The 21782-nt window shown below is 33.6% G+C and overlaps 1 protein-coding gene across 1 annotated transcript in view; it reads left to right on the top strand.

Moving 5' to 3' along the window:
• The first annotated feature begins 9888 nt into the window (after positions 1-9888).
• LOC129226679 (centrosomal protein of 83 kDa-like) overlaps positions 9889-21782 on the top strand; it is a 31461-nt gene continuing 19567 nt past the window's right edge. Inside the window, exons 1-2 of the mRNA XM_054861309.1 lie at positions 9889-10004; positions 10103-10253. Of these exons, the coding sequence (XP_054717284.1) occupies positions 9889-10004; positions 10103-10253 (267 nt within the window). The remainder of the gene's footprint in view (positions 10005-10102; positions 10254-21782) is intronic.

The following is a 21782-nucleotide window of genomic DNA, read 5'->3' on the forward strand; positions in this document are numbered from 1 at the left end:
AAAAAAAAGTGCTGCTCTATATTCGACTCCGTTCTTATTTTGGAAAGACTTGGAAAAGATATCGACTATCGCTAAAACAAAGAACCAAATCAAAAATACAAAAATTGCTGTAACATGGCTTAAATTACAGCTTATTTACTGGCATACATGTTGCATCCAGCATTGAAGTTTAAAAAATATTAAATGCAAACTCTTTAGAACAAATAAATGTGTAGCAAATTCTATTTCAAGAAAAAAATTTTGCCAAAAACTTTATATACGTAAAGTATAAACTTTTTTTTAAAATTTGATTCAAAAAATATTATTTGTGTTCACCTGCAGAACAAATCTTAATTTTTAGGTGCAAACAATTAGGTAAGTTAGACTGTTGATTACCTTACAAGTCAAAGTTAAAATTCCAGGAAAGTGCAAATAAATGGGCAAAAATGTCACACCCCTGCAACAGGAGTGAGCAATATAATGGATTGCATCTACAATAAAAGATTCAATCCTTAGTAAATCTTAACTAATCATGCAAATTAAGCATAATGATGGAAGTTGACTGAAATCTGCTTTATGGCACACATATGAAATAAAAAATATATTAATTTTTTTTTTTCGATTAAAGCTTGTAATACATTTTGAAGAAGCAACTTCACAATTTTAGTATTTATCTCTGCAACTTAGCAAGGAACTTAGTATAAATGGAATTTTACATTTTTAAATATGTGTGGGGTGTGTAACAGGTTCAATGTAAACCTGTAAAATGTTTTTTTTTTTTTTTTGGCTTTAAAAAAAAAACATATAAAAAAAACGCATGGTTTTTTAAAAAAAACCAATTGGTTTAAACCATGATTTAAAACAACGTGGTTTAAACCAAACAACCCTGGTCAGCCCAGGGAAAGATAGTGTCACAAAAGGATCTCAAACATATGAAGATCAGTAATTGGAAAAGGCTAGTTTTTCAGTAGGAAAAAATGAAGTTCTGTAGTGATGGAGTCTGAAGCAAATATAATGCTGCAAAGCGAATTAAAAAAGAAAATGAAATTAAATCAGTTGTACAATCTACTGACATCCACCAAATATTTTCTGAATAATCTTCGAAATTAAAAATTTCCAATACTTGGCTCCGGGTAAAAATAGCTTGGTAAAAATAGTATATTTCCAATTACTTGAAATAATAATCTCCTAAGTTTGATACTTTAAAATTTTCCAGTGGAGAAGAAAGGATTTGTATTTAATATATGTGTTAAAAATACAAAATACAGAAATATACTACATTACATGTTTCAAAGCAACCATTTCATAATTTACAATGATTTGATTTGTTTTGTCAAAACATTTTGAATATATGGCAAGCACTTTAAGAAGTAATCAAAGAATTATTTCTGAAGAATGGTTAATTGTTAAGAACACACCATACATTGAAAAGAAAGAAACAATTAGTTATAGTTATGACATGTTTCAATTTAACTCCCTTTGAAGTAGTATCATATAACTAAGAGAAAAACACTCTTTCATTTCTACGTCTTTTTTTCTCTGATGAGACTAGATGCAAATATTGATTACATTTTGCACATTCAAAAAGTACCAAATGAAAATTAATGTGTCACAAGAAAGAATGTAATTCTCCTAAAAGCTACTTGGAAAGAAAAACATTCAAATGATGTTAATATTTATTACAATCTGTGGCACAGCAACAAATTCCTCAAGCGGGGTGGCCTGCCTAAAAATAGCCAAGTCTGATACTTGGAAATGTATGGAAGCAGTGATATTTTAATTTTAATTTTACATAGACAGTAATACATGCATAAAACTAATTAAATGATAAAACATATGTTAACTAGTTTTGAGTTTCAAGGGAGAGGTACAGACCTGGGGACCATCCCCTTTCTTATCCCACTGATTACAATTTCAAAACTTCTAGCATTCCTAAATATTTTGAGTTATGAAGGAAAATTTTCAAATGTTAAATTTCAGACTCTATTAGGAATTATTATAATCAGGACTTAATTTCTAACAGAAGAACTGCAGGAGCCTTATGGTCATCAGAATTTATTTTCTTGCATATATAGCCTAAATTTCCTCAAAAAAAAAAAAAAAAAAAAAAAAAAATTACATAAACCTGAAAATAAGTGTAAGAGCTGGGAACTCACATGCACAATAAGATCTGATCATAATCCCTTTTGTAATACATTGAAATGAAGTAAAAAGAACACAATAAAATAATTAGTGCTATACCTGTTATAGTAATACAAATTATTTAATGGTATTAGAAACGAATATCTTTTACATTGTGCTGTCATTGAAAGTTCCTTTTTTTTTTTAATTTCACATTAAATATCTTACTTTATTTAATAAAACTATTGCTGATAATTTAGCATACAGAAAAGTTCACTTTTTACTTACTTTTAGAATTTCTTAAATATATTTTCTTTTGTATCGCTTCCCACATAAATACGTGTTAAGTAATAAAAACCATTCTTCTGCTGCAATTACTTTCAGAGTGCTTCCAGTTCCTGTTGACCAACAGGAAGTTGTAAGAAATGATAAACACGAAGAGAGGAAGATAGTCAATTCCACTGGTAAGAGAGGGAGAAAATACCAACCATTAATTTTTTATTAACTTCTACATCTAGGTATACAGGTTATTTATACAGTCTTGCACTGATAAAGAAAATTGTTTTAAAAAACTATTTAAGATTTATAAATAATTTTTTTTAATATTTTGATCCTTATATCAAGTTTTTTCCTCATTGGTACAATATTAACTAAAGGCATATAGGTGGCGCTCCCATCAAAAACTGAAAAAGATGTCTATGAAAGAAAAAAATAGTCAAAAAAGGGGGGATCAGAGTTTACGGCTCCCCAACCATTGGTTTTAACTAGGGCTGTCCTTTTTACCAGTAAAATTGTATTTATGCCAGGGCAGCGCCAAAAACTGAGAAATTGTGTGATTTTAAAAATGTACAAAAGAACAATAAATGTCTGCAAGTAGTCAAATTGAGACTTAAATCAAAACAGACAACTAAAACTTAATTAAGTCTTTATGAAAATTTATTTGAAAATTAAAACAGTGTAAGGTATTGCTCGAACAAATTCAAAAATGAAATAGATGACATCAAAAAATATAGAATGTGTTCGAGGTTGAGATCTTAGAACATGAATCAGCTTCAACCATTTTATGCATAATTCTTATAAACAAATTTATAATTTAATAAGAGCTTTATTTGTTTGTTTATTTTTTCATACTTCTATCCCTCCCACCCCCATATTATTCATAGTTTTTCTTTTCAAATTACTAGCCCAATGGATATTACTTTTGCATCAAATATTAACTAAAGGATAAAAATTTGCTATTTAACAGTTATGACTGTTGTATAAAGACCCCTAAGTTGCCTATGAAAGATGTAAATGGTTGAATTTTTTCACAGAAAACAGGACAAGGGATCATTTTTTAAGATATTCAAATCTCATGATAAAATTATTAAAAATTAAAGCTAGCTGCATACCATCCCTTTACACATAAAGTACATCTTTTTTGCTACTTTGACAAAAATAGATGTGCTTCGACTTTTCCAAGCCAGTTTTGTCATTTTTTTCTACCTTTGTAAAAAAAAAAAGGTGCCAACCCTAGATTTAACGTATATTCTCAACAGTGGCGGCTCGTCACTATGGGCCGGGTGGGCCAGGCCCACCCAGAAAAATTGTACACTATTAAATAGATCATGTCAAAATAACGTTTAGTATTTCGTTAAAAAAATTTAAAAAACAAAAACAAAAAAAAAAAAGAAAGAAAACAACGAATTGGGGACATGAAACACATTTTAAATCTCTAACACTCTGCATATCGCTTCTAAAATGTTACCGTTTGCGCTTGCAAGCTCTGAGAATGATTCTTGGGGCTGCGACTGGTTTGCCCCTCGATTGACTTGCCACACCTCCACTCCTAACCAATCACGGCGATCCAATTAGACACCAAAACGGGAAGTCCGTGTCACTCCGATTTCTGCTGTGTGGGCTCCAGCAGTGGCGGCGCGAGAGCAAAAAAAGACGTCGGCGATGCAGTTTTGCGAGGCCTTTTTAATCATAAAATATTCTCAGACAAATAATTGAATTCATGGAATTAATTTTTGTACTAATGATTGGCACTTGAGTACCTAATCCACTTAATTGCTAGGACAAAAACATTTTTTGACCACTAGCGCAATCAAAAAGAAGTTTTTTTTGGTGGTGGGGGGGGGGGGGGGGGGGGGCGACACATTGAAGGGAAAAAAATGACCTGATAGAAAGGGAGGTCTGGGGGTTCTCCTCCGGAAAAATTTTGAAATTTGTAGTTTAAAAATGCCGTTTTAAGCTTTGTTTGCTGATGTTAGGGGAAAAGAGGTACAGAGGTCTCGGTGGAAATTTCTAAAAATTGAAGCCTTAAAAACGCAATTATAGGTCATATTTATTGACTTTAGGGTCAGAGACTGTCCCAGATCAATTCTTAAAAAAAAAAAAAAAAAAAAAAAAAGGGTCAAAATCAATCCCCTGCAAATTCTCGAAATTGAAGTTTCAAAAACAGAGTTTTAGACAAGGAAGGGAGCTCTTCCCTCGAAAAATTTTGAAAATTACGGTCTTAAAAACTTTAGCAATATTTTATATTTAGGAGCCATTCCACTTAAACTTTTTGTTAATGTAGTTGAAAAACCCAATTGCTTATGATATAAAAGAAAGGCAGTATGGGGACCCTTGCCCGAATATTTTCTGAAATTCAAGTCTTCAAAATGCGATTGTAAGGCCATATTTTGTAATATTAGACTCGGTAATTTTTGAAATTCAAGCCACAAAACGCAATTTTAAGCGATTTTCGATGTTGTTGAATATATGGGGGCTTTAAGCTGGAAATATAGCGAAATTAAAGACCTGGAAACGAAATTTCAGATGCCCCATAATGCTTTCGGTTTGTGTGTGTGTGTGTATGGAGGAGGGAGGGGGTTTGGAAGAGCAGCATTTTGAATATTTTCTTATTTTTAGACGAACGTAGAAAACAATAGAAAAAAGAAAAGAAATAGAATGGGGGTGGGGGGAATAGAGTTGGCTGATTAATAAGTTGTAGCTATTGAATATTTTAAATTCAGGCCCCGACAGAATTGGTCCCCGCATTTGCTAAGGCTGGCTCTGTGCAGTCTCCCCTGCACGCACTATTTTGATTACTTTTGTGTCTGTTGTATTTAATAAGAGTTTCAATTGAAAACATGGAAATTTCTTAAAACTTCTGAGAGTTTTGTGAGGCCCTATCTACGCGAGGCCGTCGGCAGTCGCCGACGCCTAGCGCCGCCACTGGGCTCCAGTTCCCTAGCCCTCGAAAAAATAGCTTTACCCCCAACAGCAGTAGAAGGGCAATAGCAGGTGGGGAAGGATTTGACACACGTCACTTGTACGAAACAATAGTTCGAAAATGGGCAAAAAATGACTAGCCCACTGAATGAAAGAAAGTGCTCTTCTCGTTTTCCACCGTCCTTCTTTTGTATTAGTCTTTAATCGTAAATTTCGGGTTCCCTCCAATTCTACCACATCGCATCGCGTGCGTATTTTTATTTATTTATTTTTCTGTTTGGAACTAATATGATCGGAATTTCTGAATGAAGAGTTTGTTTTCGAATATACTAGTTGGTTTTGAGTGTGAAAAATTCTGAATTGGTCCGGAACTTTTACAAAAAAAACTTCAATTGGGCGAGATCTATTCAATTTTCTTTTTTGTTCTGATATTTGGCGAAAGTAATAAGTATTAATCGTATAATAGGTCTTATCGATATGTGTTTTCTATTCTGTAGTACTCTAAGGCGGAACAAACCTAAATTATTTCAATTTGATCCGGTACATCGCTTTAAATCCTTAAATGCGTAGGGCCATCACATAACCTCAAAAATGACCAAACTATTCGATTTTTTTATTGTTTGTTTTAAAACTTCAGATTGTTTCAAACTTTATGAAGAAGAGAGTTTCGACGCTTAGTTTATTAATTATTTAAAAAGTTATTGGCTTTAGGTCACTCACACTAGGTGCGCTTTTTCTTGATTTCGAACTGTTTTTGAGCAATCATGAATTATTTATTGTGTTCACTTGACCGTTGAATGATGTATGCCTTTGATTTTATTTTTCTATTCTTATACTGTTGGCCCCACTTAAACGAATACCGTCGGTTCCAAGAAATATTCGATTAAGCTGGGAAATTTTATTTATCTTTCCTGGTTGACAACTTTTGCTTAAAACGTAATAATAAATCAATATCTAAGTAATAGGAAAAAAAAAAAATGTTTTTGATTAAAAAGCGTTTTAAATAAGCTAAGTAATCAACAAAATAGTATAATAACTAAGTATATATAATACAAGTACATATGAAAATTATAAATATGCAACTTACAACTTGAGGTATTAAATCTTTGTTTCGACACCTTTTTTCAGTTCATATTTTTTGGAGAAAGTCCATAATAGTGGATTCCTTGCTCAGGGTATTTTGTGAACACTTTTCTAAATTCAATTACCGCGTTTTACGTAATCAATAATTATCAATTTCTTATTTTCTGCAATGTTAATATTTTGTTGTGTTTTTTAAATTTATTTATCGACTGTCTGTTGGTAATGGCATTGGTAACTATAAAAGAAACTAGATAGAATAATGGAAATGTTTTGATGGAAAATTAATGTTGTTTTTCCCGCCCGTCGTTTGCCGAAAAATGCTATTTTAAGTTTTTACGTCAATAATTGCTCTTATTTAATTTATTTTTAACGTATTCAAAATTTTTTTTAGCAAAAATATATGTGAAAGCTGATTACTATTATTCGATTTTCCGAAGAAATTATTCGATTAAGCGGGGATCTCTAACATTACATCTATAGAGGGGGATCTCTAACATTACATCTATAAATTTGGTTCCTAGAGATTTTACCCGATTAAGCGGGGCTGACAGTAATGCAGGCATCCATGTGCCTCGGAATCGAATTATTTATTAACGACCTTCTGGACTTTACACAATCCTTTTTACGCGGAAAAAGTATCCAGCACATAATATCCAGCATCCAGCCCCAGGCATTCATTTGAATTTTGACGTCAGGAATTCAAACTATAGTTGCGATAAAAGCCATTAGTAGAAAAAAGAAATTCTTCCTATCGCAATTCGCGATAGTGAAAACCATAATTTGAATTCAAGATCTCAAAATTTAAACTTTTAAAAAACTGAAATATTCTTCAGTGTTTTGATTTTATGAAAGGGCATGAAAAATAATTATTGATTAATAAGTAAGCGCATACAAAGATTCCAAAGAATTACATATTTTATTGAAATGTTTTAAAAAATGCTATGAATGTGATGTGACCCCTAGATATTGTGATGTAGTTTCACACAATAAAAATAATTAATTAAATTAAATAATTAATTCTAATTTTGATGTATGATGAATGCACTAGCGATTGAGGAAACTGCTTCTGGAAAAAAATAGTTACCAATTTTGTAATTTGAGATAAGGAAGCATGCTAAAACGAAAGTTAATGCTTCTGCGTGATCATGTGCTCGTGTTGGCATCAAGAGTGTAATGTAGTAGTTTAATTAATGCTGTGTGTTGTTTATTACTAGTTGGCATGGGGTGGGTGTCTTGTCTTTAAATTTAGGTTGTTTACCTTGAATTTTCAAAAAATGCTCTAGTGGATATTTTTCTAAAACAATTTCAACTTTGAAGTAGAAGAGAAGTTATAAATGAAGCAACTGCAATAAAGACTGTCTTATATTGTTCAGCATTACTAACTGCAGCCCTTTCCATTGTATCTGTATAAATATTATTGAGAAAACTTTATACAGCGAGCCCACCCGCTAAATTAAGGCACGAGCCGCCACTGATTCTCAATCACAATATGGCAGTTTGCATTCATATATAGGCTGGTTATTATCAAACACTCACCCTTTAGAAGGTAAATACTGGCTGCTCAATAGTACCTGGTGCAAAGTTGAAAATTGTTTAAACATTTGCAAAACTCAGAAAAGTGTACATATTGAAGTGTGTTAACATTGTGAGAAAAATGTTTTGAGATAAGGATAAAAAGAAAAAAAAATTAATTTGAATTTTGACATTTTGAATTCAAGTTATGTTTTTCGCAATCACATGTGTGTGTATGTAGGCGTGGGTGTTTGTGTCTGTGTGCAGGCATGAGTATGTGTGTGTATATGTGTGTGTGTGTATGTGTGTGTATGTAGCTGTATGTATGTGTGTGTATGTAGCTGTATATATGTGTGTATGTATGCGTGGGTGTTTGTGCCAGTCTGCAGGTATGAGTGTGTGTGTGTGCAGGTGTGTGTATGTCTGCGTGTAGAATATGGATGCACCCTGGAAACGGTTTTCGCTAGAGGAGCAGCATCGTGAGGCGGCCGGCCAACGGTAGTGCTGCAGAAGGAGGCCGGGGGAAAATAAAATCAAAGGACGCCAAAGCAGTCAAATAAAAACCATAAGCAATGTGATTGCTCAAAAAAATGAATGTTTTAATTGCGTCTTTTCTTTGAATGAATTTTCTTAACTAGTGCAGACTTTATGAACACCCAATGTATTTCTTTATGTTTATATTCATGAGTATACATAAATGAAAAAATAAATAAATAGATAAATGCAATATATTAATGAAAATGTAAGAGACTACTAAAATTTGTAGAAACAAGCATACAACATACTTACCAGTTCTTCAAAAAATTGAATTTTCTTTTTAAATCTTCACATTATATTAACCATTGTCTCTGAAACTTGATTTCTTACATTGATACCACATTTTACATTCCATTGATTTCCTAAACATTAAACGATACTATTATTCCAAACTGTAATTCATAATATAATAGCTTAATCCAAGCAATAACATCAACACAATTTGCATCGACTAGTGATGTTTAAACTAAAATCTCATTTTATTTTCTCTTTTGCTTCATTTCAGTGCAAAGCAAAAAGGAATTTTATGACAATTTTTAAATGAGTCTGAAATTTATGCTTCAGGGCTCAAAAGGATTTTCTGGTTAGGAATATGATAAATTTTACATTCTTGACCCATCATTTTTCTTTAAAACTTTTAATTTGACATGGATAAAAAAAAGAACAAAAACTTTATTGAGTGATGGAAAAAAAAAAATATATGTTGCTCCTTTTGGATGAAATTTGATGCATGACAATTTTGAGACGCGTTATGTTTTGTGTAAGACAGTGAAAACAGTATGGGCATCAATTTATGACACTTTACGAGATAAAGCTTTTACACAAAATAAATAAAATGAATGCAAAGAAGTAGTGTGCTCCTACTTTGTCTTTCTTTTTCCCACCCAATCCATTCGCCTCTATTATTAACTTTCAATCTTGTACATGAAAGCAGTGTAATGTAATTTAAAACAAAATGGTACAAAGTTAATGAATTAGGTCATTTATATGAAAAGTTTCACATTTAAATAACTTTTTATTTTTCTGAAGAGTATTTTCATTTCAACTGCAGCACGTATTGAACGTCGTATCGAAATCATAAACGCCTTTTAAATTTTCGCGGTTCAGTCAGTTTAGCAGGCATATATTAAAATATTTTTTAGATAGTTAAATAAGTATACCGTAAAAGGTTAAAATATTACATTGATTTTTTGTTTAACTAATGGTTTATTCTTCAACGAAAAATTGCTTATTATCAAAATTTTATGAAAAAAATAATAAAAATAATCATTTAATTTGGCATTACTATTTGAATGTTGCTTGTTGCATGGTTACGGATCGCGTTTAGCGATTGAGTTGACTGCTGAATGTCAAAATATTTTCAATTTGTTTATTTAAAATGTCAGAATCTTAAGTGTCGCCTTTATTTTTTGTTTTGAGTCGAAAATTTCTATTCTCGACCATTTTTAGCTTAATATGAATCAAGGGGACTCTTATCGCGAAGCTGAACTTCAAACTTTGTTGAAGGAGGAACGAGACAGATGCACGCAATACAAAGAAATTTACCAAGATCTGAAAGTTGATCACGGAAAGTAAGGAATGACAAGGTTAAAACTTTAGTTTTTGTTTTTTTCTTCTCAATCTTAGAATTTAAATGCAATTCAAACTATTTTTATTGCTTTCACAACAGATTAGAAGCTGAATTAGAATCAATAAATAATCAATTAAGAGAAGTAACTGCTCAACATGAGAAAGACAGAGCATCTGATCGATCGTATATTAGTGAGCTGGAAAATCGAATCAAAGAAAAGGAGAATGAAATTATTACTCTTACAGAAAAGGTGAGAAAGATGTTCAGAGTTTCAGCATGAACAAGAAATACTCTATTTGCACAACAATTATAGCAAAAGAGATATTCTATTTTATATTAGAGGCTATTTCCATGCGTGACTTACCCTACATTTGAAAAACTTTCAAACACTGTATGGTTGATTTTTTAAAATTTTTTACGATTTTTAAAATGTTATCTAGGTTTTTGGTATACTAGACACAATGTACTATTTTTAGCACTGGATAAAATTTGTTCATACCTATTACTTTAATATTTAAAAATGAAATTGTCATGATGTGACTTACACTGCCGTAAAAGAAGTCGTTTTTTGGCTATCATTTCAACTTATGTTTTATTCCTCATACGTTATCTAAAAAAATTCTATTAATGTAGCTTTATAACTAAGGTTTTGAGAATCAACAGGTGAAAACAAAAAGATTCTAGATTGTATAAATTTTTTGGAACAAATCTGATATACCCCCCTCTTGGCGACTTTTTCCTGTTGGCGCCAAAAAAGCGTCGCCAAGAAAACTATGTATGACGTCATATGTCATACATCGTTCTTAGCGATGCTTTTTTAGCGCCAACAGGAAAAATTCAAATTATGTCATTAATTATTTAATGAAATTAATGCATTAATTTTTTTCCGTTGTTTCTCCGGGATACGAGCCCTCGGTCTCATAGTACTTTCGTAATGAGACCCCTGCCTCGGTCTCATTACGAAAGTACTATGAGACCTCGGGCTCGCCAGGACCTCGGTCCGTTATCCCTCCGACTTTTAATATACATCACAGTCGGATATAAGTCACAGATCTCCTCCGTTCAGTATACAATAAAGTCACAGATTTTATGTGAAATTAACACCATTTTTGTGCCACAAAAATGCCAACCAGACCAAAATACAAACTACCAGAAACACACTAAAAACACAATAATTCAAAATATGTTCACTTACCTTTTTTACTTTTCTTTTACTTCCTCACGTGAGGCAGTGCACATATGTTCCGCTCTTAGGGAAATTATCCCATTTTTTATTATCATTACTTTACAAAAATATTTAAATATAAAATATATATATAAAAAATCTATTTAAGACTCCGGTACATCCAAACGTTGGACGACCTGACGAAAAAGAAAAAGAAGATTCATTCAAAAATTTCAATTGATACATTTGGACAACATCACAAACCGAACTCATAATTAAAATAGAAAATTCAACTAAATTAACATTAAAAAACAACAAGAAAAAGAATACTCTAAAATAAAGTTTGAATTGAAACTTTATTTTAGAGTATTCAACTTAAAATCTCCCTAAGAGCGGAACATATGAGCACCTACCTCCTACCACACACACACGTGCAAAAGACAGACTTCGAGAAACTACTTTCCAGCGTTCAAGTTGCAAAACCAGGGTTGCCAAGTTATCGCCTTATTGGCGATTTTTGTATCGAGCTAAAAATTAAAATCTCGCCAAGAGGGGGGCATATCAGAGGAGAGCCAATTTTTTTAATGAATATTATTCTGCGTGACTTACACTACCGCTGTAATTTGACTTAGGTACACTACATTAAAATAAAAGGTACAGTTAAAATGTGCAACAAAATGAAACTAACCCATCACATATTTTAAAAAATCAAAATTAGGAAAAGAATTGAAATCGACGATCAAAGTCGGGTTTTAAGTAATTTTATTATAGTCTTTAGTCAAATCAATATCTGAATTGTCTTTCTTCTTTCTCAGGCCAAATGAAGAAAAAAAAATTTCCATTGATGACATTTTCTTTCCTAACAATTTGTGCAGTGAAATGCTTAACAATCCTTTTTCCCGCAAATAGGACTTATGGTACAGATTTGCATTTTTCTGCCACCAGAAAGTAAGCCATTGCACTGTAAATAGTGCAGGATTTTGGAACCTAACGGGCTGACTGAGTTTCATTTTGAAAACAAAAGTTATAATTTTCACTAAAATCGAAATATAATAATAAAGTGTTTGGGGGGCATGTCTACCTTTTGCTTGCAAGAGAAGGCTTCTTGTTGGCTTATAATGTAAACATGTTGCAGGAACAGTGGCATCCCCCCTCCCTCCCCCCCCCCCCACTTTTCAATAGCTTCTTTCAATGTTGAAGAAATGATTTGCCTTGAGTCTTTTTGTCTCATCTGTTATCCACTGGGAGTATTTGATCTCCTCTTCTAGTTCTTTTTCAACTAAATCTTGAGTAATACTGTTCAGATTTTTAAAGTTCCCACAGTGAACATAACTTTGGTTGAAGCAGTCTTCACAACTTTCCTCAAACATGAATTGGTCACAGTTCACCAGTGGCAGATGGGACAGCATGAACCGGCCCTGGCATTTACAGGCCAGCCGGCCCCTTAAGACTTGCTCCTTGAAGAGGACGCTCTCCCCGCCCTTTAGGTTTTTCTTTTTTTTTCAGATGTAAAAGATGAGAGCAGATACATCTTCTAGTTTTAGAAGGCAGTCACCATCGGTATTTGAGGACTCAAATTAGGAGAATTGCATTTACGAATGTAGGGAAAAAAAATTAATAATGTGAACATCTGCATAGTAAAAAGTATCAGGGCTGATGATGGGGGGGACGAGGGCACTCCTCCAGAAAATTTTCAAAACAAATTTTCTCAATTGAAATTCCCAAAGAGCCAATTTAAGTGACAATTAACGCTCTTTGGGGATAGGGCGATGTTTTTTGAAATTGAAGTTCTTCAACAAGTTTGTTACCGATAAATTGCCCCCACCCTCCCTAAGTCAGTATCTGAAGGTCTTTGTGGCACTAACAATTGATGAGGAACTTTTCACGCATACTCTTCAGGAATTTCTTTGTAATTGAAATCACAAGAAAGGGATTGTAGATCTTCTTTGATAATGTAAATGGGGACCAACAATTCTTCGAAATTGAAGATTAAAAAACGTTACTTTCGTCGACTTTCAATGACGTGAGGAGGAGGAGTTTTTAAGAGGTAATTTGGAATTGAAGCCCATAAAACGAAATTTAAGACGACCTTTAGTGATGTTGATGAGCGTGTTGGGCATGAAAATTTTGGAAGTTAGTTTTTAAAACGCATTTTTTGACAATCTTTGGTAATGTGTTAGTAGGTGAAGCTGTTCAGTAATCTTCCTTCAGTAATTTTTCGAAATTTGAATTCTAGAACGCAGTTGTAGATGATATTTGCTGATGTTATCAAGAGTTTAAGGGCTCTTAGCAGTGGCGGATCACCGCATAGGCGCACGAGGCGATAGCTGGGGCCTCCAGAAAAGCAGGGGGCCTCGGAACCGCGAAGTGACCTATCCTCAAAAGCAAAATGTTTTGTTTTGAGGATTTGCCGCTGACAGCCATAATTTTGAGTGGAAAATGCTCAAAACTCATGAAAATTGATATTTAATCATGAATTTTAGGTGCGGGCTGATTGCTTCCAATAGGGCCCCCTGAGGCTTAGGGGGCCCCTGGCTTCAGGTGCCTTTGTTTGGATTTTCCCAAGAGTTTGGATTTTCCTCTTTCCTCCCACAATTTCAGCATAAAATTGTGTTTGTAAATGCTCGACAAAATTATTCTGTTTCTTATATAAATGCACAGTTAGTCTTGCTAGCAGGCCCGGATCTGCATACCCGCAAACCACGCAGTGCAGGGGGCGGGACACGACCTTTTTTGGACCCAACGTCCTAAGAAATTGAAAAAAAATAAAAAAACTAGCACTAAGTTCTTATTTAACGGTACGAATGTGCACTGCTGGCCTCGCTTCGTCTGAGTAAGGAGTATGCATCTTGTTTTAAAAAAGCACTATTGATGTACACATGATGATATTTGCTTTAATTGGAAAAGTCATATAGTTAGGAAGTGCCGAGAGAGGGGTGAGGCACCCCCTCCCCCTTCCCAAACAAATGATAACCAGTCGTCATATTTGTGTTAGTATTATATCAGTCCCTCAAAATGTACCAGTCGTCCTTTGTGCGATTTTATGCCCGAGTATCTAAATAAGGGGAGCAGACAGCAGGATTTACAACATGGGGTGTAAAACTCGACCTTGGAATGGTCACTTTTCTTGACGAACATCCTTTTATCTAGAATTTTCCTTATCTAGAATGCTGAAGGGAGAAGAGACAGATCTGTGGGGGGTCCAGATGGAAGTCGTTTTCACAATTCGGACACAGCTGTTTTTTCTTTCTTTACTTTTTGCTAAGTTTCCCACTTTCCCACCAGTGACCAACCCGTAACAAGATAGTTTTATGACGTATTTAACTAAATAAGTAATTTGAAAAAGGCGGGAACTTTTTTTTCCTTTCTTTCTTTTTTTTTTTTTTTGAACGAAGAACGAAGAACCTATGTTATTCGCTGTTTTGATTCGCTCGTGAACGTGCTTTTGCTCTGTGTCTTCAATCAACGACATGACCATTCCTTTTGAGATAAGTTTAATATGTTTTAATAACTATTTAATTTTTTGAATTATGCTGCAATCTTGGTGTTAAATGATTAATTTTGAAATATAATAGGCTACAATTAAAGTGGTACAAAGGTATTGCTTTTGAAAAAAAGAATATACTGTTAATTCTTTAAATTATATTTCCATCGCAGACAAAAGGACCATTTGTTAATTCATTACAAATACGCTTCATAAAATTACTATAAAAATTTTAAATGCCTCTGCAGCTAAAGTAGTTGATTTTGAGTGTTCTCCTTCTTTCACTGAGGCCATTTGTTTGTAATATATTTTACAATTTCAACTTCATTAAGATTGATTTACTTATTAAAGACAAGCGTTTCATATAAAAACTGTAGTTGGGGCAAACCTAACCTGATAGCGTCGTAATGCAATAATAATTAAGATCTGCGTAGCTTTCTTAATGCTGCTAGGTTAGGTTCTCCCCAACTATTGAAGTGTTTCAGTTTTATTTTCAGGAGTGTACATTAACATCTGCCATGTACTTACACTGCTTCAAAAAAGGAAAAAAAATGACGGTAATGATTATAGAACAAAAAAAAAACACAGGCTTTAAGATTTGCTAAAAAACTTCTGAAGAATCAGGATTTTCAAACATTAAAGGAAATTAAATTATGAATTTTGAATTTCAGAAGTATATAAATATTTCAGGAAAAGTAAAAATATGAGAGTAAGAATTTCACTTGGATTCATCATAGTTGCGCGCAGGGCGCGAACTCACTATACTTTTTTCCTCATCACCCCATTTCTTAGCGTACGCCTTAGGATTAGCATCCGGGGGGCTCCAAAGGCCAATGAACTCTTTGAATTTCAGAAAATACTCGAGCAAGGACAACCCCCAAACAGACTTTTTCTTTAATATCATAAAAAAATTAAGTTTTTTAAACTACAGTTACAGAAAATATTTAAATGGTATAGCCCCTGAATATAAAATATTATTGAAGTTTGTAGGACCATAGGTTTGAAAGAAAAAAATTCACGGAAGAGCCCAGCACCTCTTTCCCGTAAAAATTTTTATCATGTAAATTTTGTCTGCAATTGCGTTTTTGAAACTTCAATTTCGGAATTGGGAAGGGGGGAGGAGCAGAGAATTGATTCCGATCCATTTAAAAAAATGATTGAGGGCACTCCCTGGGCTCCATCCCTTACCCCCAACGTTAAATGGCCTATGATCGCGTTTTCAGGCTTCAATTTCTACTACTTTCCGCTGAGACAACTGCATCTTTTTGTCCCCAAAAGTTTAAAATGGTCTTTTTAAACCTTCAAGTTTAAAAATTTTTAAGGGGGAGACTTTTTTTCTGATGGCACCACTAAATTATACTTGCATTGGAAAACTGGAGAAAGCTTCGATTTTGCTGAATGCCCACGGGTAGGAATTGTCCTAAAATTTCGAGTTTCGTCCTAAAATGTCTAATGTTCACTCTATATTCCCATCTTGTGCAGAAAAAGGAAACTTTTCATGATGATATGCCTGTATTTTAGGAAAAAAATAAACTTCGTAGACCTTAAGAAATTTTTTTTAAAGAAAGAGCGAAAAACCTTTGTTGCTGCTACTTTTTTTCTAGAGAAAGGCGGGGGGGGGGGGGGGATGCAGTTAACGAAAACAAATGCTCAATATAAAACTGTTTTATCTATACTTTCTAAATCTTGCGGTCATTCCTCTTCTACAAAAAAGCTATAAAATAAAATAAGAACTCAAATGTAAGCACTTGGTTCAAAAAGTATATTTAAAACAAAAGTTAAATGGTTTGTCCCCAGGTGTACTGGGAAGTAATATTTATTTTTATAGTGCTTACCTTGCGTTGTAGTCTGAGCATTAGCTTGTTCTTCCAATACAAAGAGTTGGTCTGCTTTGTGTTTCTGTTCAGTGAAATTGGATAATTCCTTGCACATATAATTTTTAAATTTAGTCACTAACTTTTTTTTAAAAAATGTGAATAGTAATTTGTTTTATTAAAATGCCATGGGAAACGAAATTCTCTTCCTTGTGGTTGAAAAAGCAGGTAGAAATAGATGCAAAATTAGCACATGGTGCCATGCATAAAGGAATGAATTTAAAGCATTTTATTTTCACAGGTATTGTCTCATGCTGATGCGGCGAGACATAAGAGTTGACAAGTAACTTGAAAAATCAAGCTGTATTTTAAAATTCCATGTTCTTTGTCTTCTACTGAAAACAAATTGGTTATGATGAAGCAACCCAAAGTTTTTATTTCGAATTCACTTCAAGATAAAATTTCGTAAGCGGAGGTTTTCTTATAGTTTTAGTTGTCATAAAAAACAATTATTTATTGGCATCTTTAAATGGTTTATCTGGAATTTACAGGGATATTTTTGATGATTCTGAAATACAAAAAAGTATCAGATTATCTGATAAAAAGAAAAGTATGCAATAAATTTTGGACTTTGCACTCTACTTTTTATCCTTCCTTATTAAGAACATTTTTTCAACAACAACAAAGCAAGTAAAGAAGCAATTGGACATATGTGCATTTATTTTCACTTCATACTGGTCACTGTGTTAAAGAATAAAAGATTGAATGCATTGTATTGTAATTTTCAAGATTGAGTTTGAAACGTTTTATCACCCAATGCGAAAATCAAGCTTATAAATTACGTTTAAGTTTAAAAAAAACTTGATATTTGTTGTCCTAAAAATTACTAAGCTTTTATCAAAATTGTGTCCTAAAATTTTTGAAATCACCACTCCGACCCCTGTAAATGACAGAAAGCGGTGCTCGGAGAATCTCTCCCCCTGTACTGACTAAATTACGAACAAATATAGGAAATTTTTCACTGTGATGTTTTTTTTTTGTCAGAAATGGTTTTCCCCCCTTTTAAATAAGAATGTAACTGTCCCCCCCCCCAAGCTTGTTTGTTTATCCAAAAAATAAAAAAAAGTTGTGATTTCCTGCATTGTTAATATTAGTAAGACTCAATTGTTTTTGTTGTGAGGGCCTCGGGATCAGGCTGCGCCTGGGGCCTCACAATCCCATGATCCGCCACTGGCTCTTAGAATTCTTTTCAGGATTGAAGCTCAAAAAAAGATATTTCAGACCATCTTTGGTGATACAAGGGGGAGGGGGAGGCGAGATTCGATGACTTCTGAAAATTTTCTAAATTGTAGTCCTAAAAACGAAATTTTAAATTATCCTTAAAGATGGGGTGGAGGCACTTCTGCAGGATTCAGGATTTAGATGATTACTTTCCTGGAAGCTTTTTGAAATTGAAGTCCTAAATACGAATTGTAAGCCGTCTTTGATAATGATAGGAGATGGGACTGGATTCCGATTTAAAAACTTCCTCTGCACTCTTTCAAAATAGAAGTTTTAAAATGCGTTTTTAATCTACCTTGGAGGTGTAAAATGATGGGAAAGGCTTGAGGATCTCTCTCTCTTCCACATTCTTTGAATTTTTCTCTAAACCAATCAAAGATACCCCACCGACTACAAATCTAGGCACCCATATACAAGGGGAGGATATTTTGAGATAATCAAGGTTAAAAGTTACACTGAACGACCTTACCTAAATCTGATGTAATAAAGTCATGTAATATATCAATCCAGGGGTGCCTACCCCTCCTAAGAGCAAGAGCACCCTTAAAAAAGGAAAAAATACCCTTGAAAACAACCCCCTCTAAAAATTTTAATGACAGTCTGCGTCATCACCCCTCCCCATTAGGTGGGCACCCCTGATCAATTAAAAGCTCTATTCCTTAGCTTTACAATGGTTTTTAAATTTTCATTTTACTATAATTAGGAGAAAAGTTACTATCATTTGAAAGACGCACTTTTCATTTTTTTCGCTCTTTTTGAGCTTTTTTACAAGTCTATATTTTGAACAATTTTCAAAATAGATATCTAAAAATGGTCAGGATTACTTATCTTGTGATATGTGTCCTTCCAAATTTTATGAAATCTGAAATGATTAGTGAAAGAAGGTGATTTATCTGACATGGAATTGCTCGCCAGCCTTTGCACTGAGTGTTTTATGTCAGTGATTTCGGTTTTAGAAACAAAGTTGTATTTGCTTTTTTGTTCCCTTATAAATTGTATTGCTTTTGAAAAAATAGTTTAATTCTGTTTTTTTTTTCTTTTTTTTTTACTGTATGGTTTTTGTACATATGTAATTTCATATTTTTGTGCTGAATTTGTTACTATATTTGTTAGCTATCAAATTATACAATTCAAAGATTATCTTTGAATTATGTAGTTTGAAATTTACATGCCTAAGATAAACATCATTGTTTTAGATTAACACTTTTGACCTTAAAAAGCTGCAAGAATCAATCCAAGAAGAAGCTAGTAATCATTATGAAGTAAAAATAAAAGAACTCAATTCCGAAATTGACGATTTTCGTGAGCAATACAATACTCTTCATTATGAGCATGCGATCATGAAATATCAGTTGGAAAGCCGAGAATCTGAGTTTTCCCGTAGCACAGAGAGAATCAAGTTGCAACATCTGAATGAGGTATACTTTTTTTTTATGTATACATACTAAAATGTACCAGAAATGTAAGTTTTGATCTTTTATATGTATTTTTAATCTAATTTGTGCTAGAATAGAATTACAGGTTTGGGTGCCATTTAAATTTGCAAATGCACATTATGAGGCAATTGTTTATCACAGAACCATGCAAAACATTTGTCCTACGCATTTTGAAATCCCGTAGGCTGTGGTGGCCTGATCGGTAGGGCATCAAACTTGGGAACTGATGTGATATACCCCACCCTTGGTGACTTTTTCCTGTTGGCGCCAAGAAAGCGTCGCCAAGAAAACGATGTATGACGACATATGTCATACATCGTTCTTAGCGATGCTTTTTTAGCGCCAACAGGAAAAAATCAGACAAAAAAAAACATGATCAAAGAACTTCAGAACACAATATATATAAAAACAACATAAAACAAAAAAAAAAAACGTCAAGAATATACGCTTCAAAATACCAGAAACTAGAAAGTTTTTGTACACAAAGAACAATTTCTAGAAAGTATTTAAAATGCTTAAATTGACAAATCACAATAACAGCTCACCAATGAAATATGTACCAATAGAAATAAAAGCTATTTTCCAACATGCATTTCATCGAACAAAAACTTTTCTCATACTCTGCTAAAAAAGAGCAAAGCGATTCAAATTGCAATGTTTAAAGCGGAAAACATCCCCAAAATCAATAACTATTTCAGCCAAAAAAGCGCTTAGTTACTCAAATGTATGATGCATGAAAAGTAAAAATGTCTCAACAGAACCATCCTAAACATAAACAATACAAAAATACCATACATTTATTTGCTATCCAGACATGCTTTCAAAATACCTATTATATTTTACATAATATAACACCTTTATATTTTTATAAAATGCTGTCAACTTATTTTCAGAAATTCAGTACCTAAAGGAGGCACATTCATAGAATGTCTAAATAATTCGTTCTATTTTTGTAAAATTAATTTACATACAGTAAAAATAAAGTTAAAAACTAAAAGAACTCCTCAAGGATTTGTAAAAACAAAGAATTTTGAAAGTGAGAGTTTTTTTTGAATTCTAAAATACAGAACTTACCTTTTTATTGTATACATCCTCACACTCAGTCTAAAACAATACATTATATGACAATGGCACGTTACAGATACACACCACGTTGGAGTTAACTTTTAATTAACGTTCAGGTTTGAAGAAACTGACATTTTATAATGTTTTTACTTCAAAACACAACTACTGAATTGAAACTAACACAAAATAAGCTTTCCTGTAAAGTATATTGCACGAAACAACACCTATCTCTCCTGCGTGAAACCGAGTAAACAACCCAAGTGAACTAGTTTGAACAAGATTGCCTTCGGGTTGCGAAACACGGGTTAATTTCGCCAGGGATGCCATGCTTAAATAGTTATCGCCTCATTGGCGAGAAAAATATTTCAATTTTGTGCAAAAAATCGGATGTCGCCAAATGGGGGGGGTATATCACATCTGTACCCAAACTTGTGACCGGAGAATCTCTGGTTCAATTCTAGCCTGTGGAAGATCCACCGTCTTCATTGAGGGTGACTGGGGGACGTGAAATATGCTTGTGGTCATAAAGTCCTGCAAGTGAAATGATACCTCTAGGGGTGCTAGACCAGAAGTTATTCGACTTCTGGTCTGGTTCTAAATTATCGAACTGTCCATAGATGGTGCTGCCATCTACCCTGTTGTCTGAGCCAAATTGGACTTCTACCTAGAAATAGGCGCTCAATTAAACCGGAAGCCGTACCTTTCTGCCTTAAAATCGAGTAGCATTGCTACTCGGACTCGGGTTCCCAAGTGGCATAAGTAACATTTTGTAATCCCCTTTGGTGTCTTCCAATTTCAGTGTTTCTTTCAGACCTTTTTCTCCGGGGGGGGGGGGGTCAAGAGCGTATTTATGGGGGCGGGGCACACTTTAAGAATTCAGAGGGGGTCAACAGCGCTCCCCCCCCCCCCCAAGAAATTAATTCAAAATTACCAACTTCGAATCATTTTATGACATCAATTTGTAAAGTTTGCAGTTTGAAATCTTTTTCGTTAATTAATTGCACATATTTTTCCAGGGAAAAAATGTGCTTTTAGCAGTTTGTTGGCATCGAGGGACTTTCCATGAACAGTACAAAATGGAAGCCACAGATGCTGATATTCTCCCTCCCCCCTCGTATGATAAAGTTACATGGTAAAGCAATTGCAATCCAAATTTTTCTTTGGGGAGGGAGGCTGTTGGCCTCTTTGGGGGGGGGGGGGCTCTGCCCCCCAGAGAGATGCCTGAAAGAAACACTGCAATTTTGACATTTGCAATGCATTAAATCTGGCATTGAGAGCATTAGTAAAATGAAATATGAGTGATAAACCAGGAGTGTAATATTCGTGAAGAGGGAGGATCATGAGAGAGATACAGAGTGCATCACCAAGAGGTAATTTTAGAGGGTTTTGATGTGTTTTATGGTGTGCTGTAGGCATGTTAGAAGAAAGAAAAATAACCTTTTGACAATAAACACCTGTAAATAGACTACCTTGATTGAGGAAATGATTCTTTATATATTTCTTTTTTTTTTTTTAGGAAAGAACATGTTTCATT

Source organism: Uloborus diversus, chromosome 7 (genome assembly GCF_026930045.1).
Source record: "Uloborus diversus isolate 005 chromosome 7, Udiv.v.3.1, whole genome shotgun sequence".
Taxonomy (NCBI): Eukaryota; Metazoa; Arthropoda; class Arachnida; order Araneae; family Uloboridae; genus Uloborus; species Uloborus diversus.